This window comes from Ochotona curzoniae, unplaced genomic scaffold (genome assembly GCF_017591425.1).
Source record: "Ochotona curzoniae isolate NIBS_2020 unplaced genomic scaffold, NIBS_Ocur_1.0 contig_291, whole genome shotgun sequence".
Lineage (NCBI taxonomy): Eukaryota > Metazoa > Chordata > Mammalia > Lagomorpha > Ochotonidae > Ochotona > Ochotona curzoniae.
In genome coordinates, this window is record NW_024465649.1 from 15489789 (window position 1) to 15495250 (window position 5462).

General features: G+C 61.6%; 1 protein-coding gene across 1 annotated transcript; it reads left to right on the plus strand.

Annotated features, from left to right (window-relative positions):
* The first annotated feature begins 464 nt into the window (after positions 1–464).
* DMRTA2 (DMRT like family A2) lies at positions 465–3443 on the plus strand. The gene is made up of 2 exons (XM_040978679.1): positions 465–1122; positions 2148–3443. Exons 1-2 carry the CDS (start codon positions 567–569, stop codon positions 3209–3211), a joined length of 1620 nt encoding a protein of 539 aa, XP_040834613.1. The 5' UTR covers positions 465–566; the 3' UTR covers positions 3212–3443.
* The last annotated feature ends 2019 nt before the right edge of the window (positions 3444–5462 follow it).

The window sequence follows — 5462 nt, forward strand, 5'->3', positions numbered from 1 at the left end:
ACGCCAGCCAACTCAATTCTGTACCAAGTTACCTGTCACCTTTCCTTCACCCTTCCACCCAACTGCACGTCTCGCTCGGAGTTTCCTATTTTGCCTTTGGCTTTAGCCTGTTGGGCCTAAATTTCTGTCTCATCGAGAACCGTCGTGCAAACATCCCTCTCCACCCAACTCCCCACAGTAAAGCTAAGCTTCGGGGACGTTTTCTTTTGCAACATCTTGCCACATGTATCTGCACCGGTGACTTTCAAACTTTGTCTTTTTACTCCCCACCCTGCTCCGGTGGAATTATTGAGCCAAACAAAATGGTACCTCCCTCCCCACTCACTTCAGATCCAAGGGCGGCTGTGACGGGGTGAGGTGAAAGAGCTGTTTCCCGACGACGCTCGGAAGGCACCTCCTCCCAGAGTTAGGCAACCACTAACTAACCCAACTTCCACGGCCCAAGGTTTGCTCTCAGAGCTGGCGATCCTCGAGGCTGCGCATCAGCCCGGGGCGCAAGAGCGCCTCCTCACCCAACTCTCTCTCCCTTCCCCATTCCCCCGCCTCCCTCCGCATCAGGTCCAGCCATGGAACTGCGCTCTGAGCTCCCCAGCGTGCCCGGCGCGGCGACGGCAGCTGCGACTGCGACAGGGCCGCCCGTGGCATCCGTGGCGTCCGTGGCAGCGGCCGCAGCTGCGGCCGCGTCGCTACCGGTAAGCGTGGCGGGCGGCCTGCTGCGGGCGCCGCCACTGTTGTTGCGAGCGGCCGAGAAGTACCCGCGGACCCCAAAGTGTGCTCGTTGTCGCAACCACGGCGTCGTGTCGGCGCTCAAGGGCCACAAGCGCTACTGTCGCTGGAAGGACTGCCTGTGCGCCAAGTGCACGCTCATCGCCGAGCGCCAGCGAGTCATGGCCGCACAGGTGGCGCTACGCAGGCAGCAGGCACAGGAGGAAAACGAGGCGCGCGAGCTACAGCTGCTCTATGGCACCGCTGAGGGCCTGGCGCTGGCCGCCGCTAACGGCATCATCCCACCCCGGCCTGCCTACGAGGTCTTCGGTTCCGTGTGTGCCGCGGACGGCGGGGGGCCCGGAGCTGGAGCGCCCGCAGGGACTGCTGGCGGTGCGGCAGGCGCAGGGGGCGCAGGTGAGAGCGCGCTTAGGCCGAGACCGGGGAAGCAGGAGTCAGAGCTCCGGGGCGCACGGGCTGGGGACAGGTGTCTGTGCCAAGAGAGAGTACAATCTCTGTCCCCAAAGTCCTAACAGCCCAGAGTTCACCGTGCGACCATCCCCTTATGTTGGGCTTATCTACTACATCTCCTTTTCCCTTTTCTGGAACACCGGCCCTAGTACAGATGCTCTCTCCATCCTTCTCTATCCGAAGGCAGGTCTTACTTCCTGGCTGTCCGCGCCGCGTCTTCCCGGAGCACTGACTCCTGGTGACTCTGCGCTTAACCGCAGCACCCTTCCCTCTGCTCCTTTCCAGCTCTCTCCAGATACCCGCACTCCTAGCTAGCCCCACCCTCTATTCTATCAGGCTTCTAGGGAGAGGGTGGCAGTTAGGCCAGGGCCTCGGGAGTAGGGGGTCGGGGCTCAGCGCTGTATGGAAGAACTTCTTAGGTTTCAACTGTGGGAAGTTTAGGTTAGAACTATTTCTACTTTTGCCTGTAGAGAGGCTTGGAACCTTCTAGATGCCCAAGGTGTCCTCCCTTGGCAGCACAAGCAGGCCAGGATTGGGTCTGGGATACGGGGAGTTTGGTTTTCTATGCAGTGTGTGGGATAGGTCGAAGTGCAGAGGGGCTCTGGGTCAAACCCTGGACCGGGCCGCTTTTGAGATGGGACAGAGGGAATGGGGAGGGGGAGGTACTTGGGAGGGGTTAAGTAAGGATGGAGGTGCGATGCCTCTGGTTTACAGAGCGCGGTAGGTTGCAGTTCTGGGTACAGTTGCAGTTCTGCGCGCCCCTGGGCAGGCACTGAGAGGCCAGCGGGGCTGTGGCAGCTCTGAGATGCTGGGGCAAAAAAGGGGGGTGGGGTGGGGGAAGGAGGGCGGTGTGTGTGTGTGTGTGTGTGTGTGTGTGTGTGTGTGTGTGTTGCGGGGGGAGGGGGAGAAGAAATCTCAGGGCCAGAGAAGCCTGGGATCCCCTCCTCACACGTCCTGTTCTCCCCTCCCAGAGGCCAAGTTACAGAAGTTTGACCTGTTCCCTAAGCCGCTGTTGCAGTCCGGCCGCCCGGGCAGCCCGCAGCCGCCGCCAGTGAAGCCCTTGTCGCCCGACGGCGCGGACTCGGGTCCCGGGACGTCTTCCCCAGAGGTGCGGCCTGGCTCTGGCTCGGAGAATGGCGATGGAGAGTCCTTTTCCGGGTCGCCCCTGGCTCGCGCCTCCAAGGAGGCCAGTGGCAGCTGCCCCAGCAGTGCTGGCCCCAGTGGCGGCGGCGAGGAGGACAGCCCGGGCTCTGCTAGCCCTCTGGGCTCCGAATCCGGTTCGGAAGCTGACAAAGAAGAGGCCGAGGCTTCCTCGGCATCAGGGCTGGGAGGAGTTCCCGGGCCACGGCAGCGGACACCGCTGGACATCTTGACCCGCGTCTTTCCGGGCCACCGGAGAAGCGTTCTGGAGCTGATACTGCAGGGCTGTGGCGGCGACGTGGTGCAGGCCATCGAGCAGGTGCTGAACCACCATCGCGGAGGCCTGGCGGCCGGCCTGGGCCCCGCTACGCCCTCGGATAAGGCGGTGGTGGGCGCGGCGGCAGCTGCGGAGGACGCGTGGCCGGGCCGCGTAGACGCCGCGGTGGCTGCAGCCGCGGGAGGCCCGGGGTTGCCCGCGCCACTGCAAGCTGGGCCCGCAGCACCCCCGCACCACAGACCCTTGCTGGCTGGCGCCATGGCGCCCGGGGCGCTGGGTTCCCTGAGCAGCCGCTCGGCCTTCTCGCCGCTTCAGCCCAATGCCAGCCACTTCGGCGCCGATGCGGGCGCCTACCCGTTGGGCGCGCCGCTCGGCCTCAGCCCCCTGCGCCTGGCCTACTCGGCGGCGGCGGCGCACAGCCGCGGCCTGGCCTTCATGGCGCCCTACTCCACGGCGGGCCTGGTGCCCACGCTCGGCTTCCGCCCTCCTATGGACTACGCCTTCAGCGATCTCATGCGTGACCGCTCGGCCGCCGCGGCCGCGGCTGTGCACAAGGAGCCGACCTATGGCGGCAGCCTGTACGGGCCAATGGTGAACAGCGCCCCGGAAAAGCAGTAGGGCCAAGGTCCCAGCAGCCGGGAGAACCCGAAATGGGAACCTCCGCCCCTACCTGCCTTGTCCCCGTGGACTTTTGGGGCCCTCTTCGGCCGCGCGCGCTCTGCGCCCTGGCTGGGGTTCTGCTGCCCCCGAGGTGATTTTTCGGTCTTGTTTTGAAGGGGGAAGGGAGGAGGAAGAGGCTGATCAAAAGGGAGCAGCTACGGGGCAGGTGGTCTCGGCCCGGGTGAGCGGCTACCTCGCTGTTAGCTGTGTCCACCCCGCCTGCGCTCCCCTGTGAATGGCAGGATTGTCCCTTCGGTGTCTCCCATGACCCCCGTTTACATTTTTTTAAAAAAGATATTCGCTCTAACAAATATAAATTTAGGATGTATAAATCTCTTGGCACTGAGTCGAGTCTTTGGGACACATATATATCAATTGTAAAAAAAAAAAAAAGGAAGCAAGTTCTAAGGTGCACTTTCCTCGTTGCGGTATTTGTCGCTCTCTTTGTTGCTTATGCGGATAAGCATGGGTTTCCTTGGTGCAGTGTGAGTTTTTATATATGTATAAATCTATATATAATCTATACATATATATACAAGCCAGTGTATAATGTTATAAAATGGAATTCTAAGTTATTAATTGTAATTTGTAGGTGACCTCGGTATTAACGTGAAAATCCTTCAAAAAACAAACAAGAAAAAAGGACAAAATGGAAAAAAATTAGGTTATGCGCGCAATTGTGCTTATCAGGTTTTCTAGGTTATCTATATTGTCAACTCGGGAGTAACCCTGCCCACGCGCCCCTCGCCTGCGGCCGGTCTCTGCTGGGGGGCCGTCGGGGTGCGCACCGAAGCTGGAGCGGGGCGACGGGTGACTGAGCTAGAGCCGCCCGCCCACCCGCCGGCGCCCTCCTCGCCTTTCGGGACTCGCGGGACGCCCCGGCCGAAGCGCCGGCAGCGGGATCGCTGCTACGGAGAACCGCTCATTTTGTGCTTTCCTTTGCATAGATGCGAGCTAGAAATAAATGTTATTTTCTAAGAAAACAACACCGCATCCCGTCGCGCTCCTGGGGCGGTCGGGTGGAAGAGAGCTTGATTTTTCCGCGTGCGCCGCGGGGACTGGGGAGACGCTCTCCTAGTCTCTTCCAGAGCCCGATCCAAGGGCGTCCGGGGAGCGGAAACGACCTGTGGCTCCTGGCAGAGCCCGTCTCCTCCAACCCCTCCGAGGGGGTGCGCGCCTCGCCGCCCGCCGAGGAGCCGTCTCCGCCGTGCGGGCTCCCAGCCCGCACGCGCCAGGGGCGGCGGGTTCGCCTTGCCATGTCCCCCTTCATCCCCCGCCGCCGGACTGCAGGCCGCCCCTCGCCAGGCTGGGACCTCTGAAGGCCCGGTTCCCGCCTCTCCCCGGGGCGCACCGTGCGCACCACCCATGTCAAAAAGCTTTGGAACGAATGTCAACCAAAGCGAAGGGTTAGGAGGGGCGGCCGCGACCGTCTTGCGGCCCAAGAATTATTGGGGGGGGGGGTGTCTGGATGAGTGGGGGAGGGTTTTTGCCCGAAGCCCAGTAATCCGAGAATGGCTTTGAGGACGCGCCTTCGAGACAAACCTCATCCCGTACTTATTTTGCTTCTCACGCGGAGCGGAGCAAATTAGCGGCTCCTCGACCCCCACCCCCCACCCCATCCTCCTGCTCCCCGACTGGTGATTTCCCCCTCTTGGGGAAATAGGGTGCCCCCTCCCCTAGACTGGGCCAGGCGACTTCCCAAGGTAAACTTCTGGGGCCGGCTCGAGTTCCGCCAGGCGGTGAAACTTAATAGCAGGACAAGAAAACGGTTTAATAAAGAAGGGCTTTAATGGGGAACTAATTTGATTGAGTTGCCTAATTCCACTTTAATTGGAAAGGGGGGTTGGCTGTTTGGTTATAAAGTGCGAGGGTGAAGACGGGGTGGAAGTGGGGGGAGAAGGATTGAGAGGAGCAAGGTGCGGGCAAAAGAGAGATGGGGTGAGAAACGGAACGGAGATAGCAGAAAGATGGTCAAAGAGGAAGGACCGAGGGCGCGAGTTAGAAGAGAGGACGGCCCAAGCGCGGACCCGCCTCCTCGCCCCGCGCTCCGCAGCCCCACGCAGCGCTCGGCCCGGCGCCGTCCCAGTTGGACCTTGTGGCAAACCAAGATCAAGCTGGACCCTGCGCTGAGTCCTGACCACTGGGTTCCCGCCGGTGGTTAGGAACGATAGGGGACTGGATGGGTGGAGGCTTCCCGGCCCGCCCGACA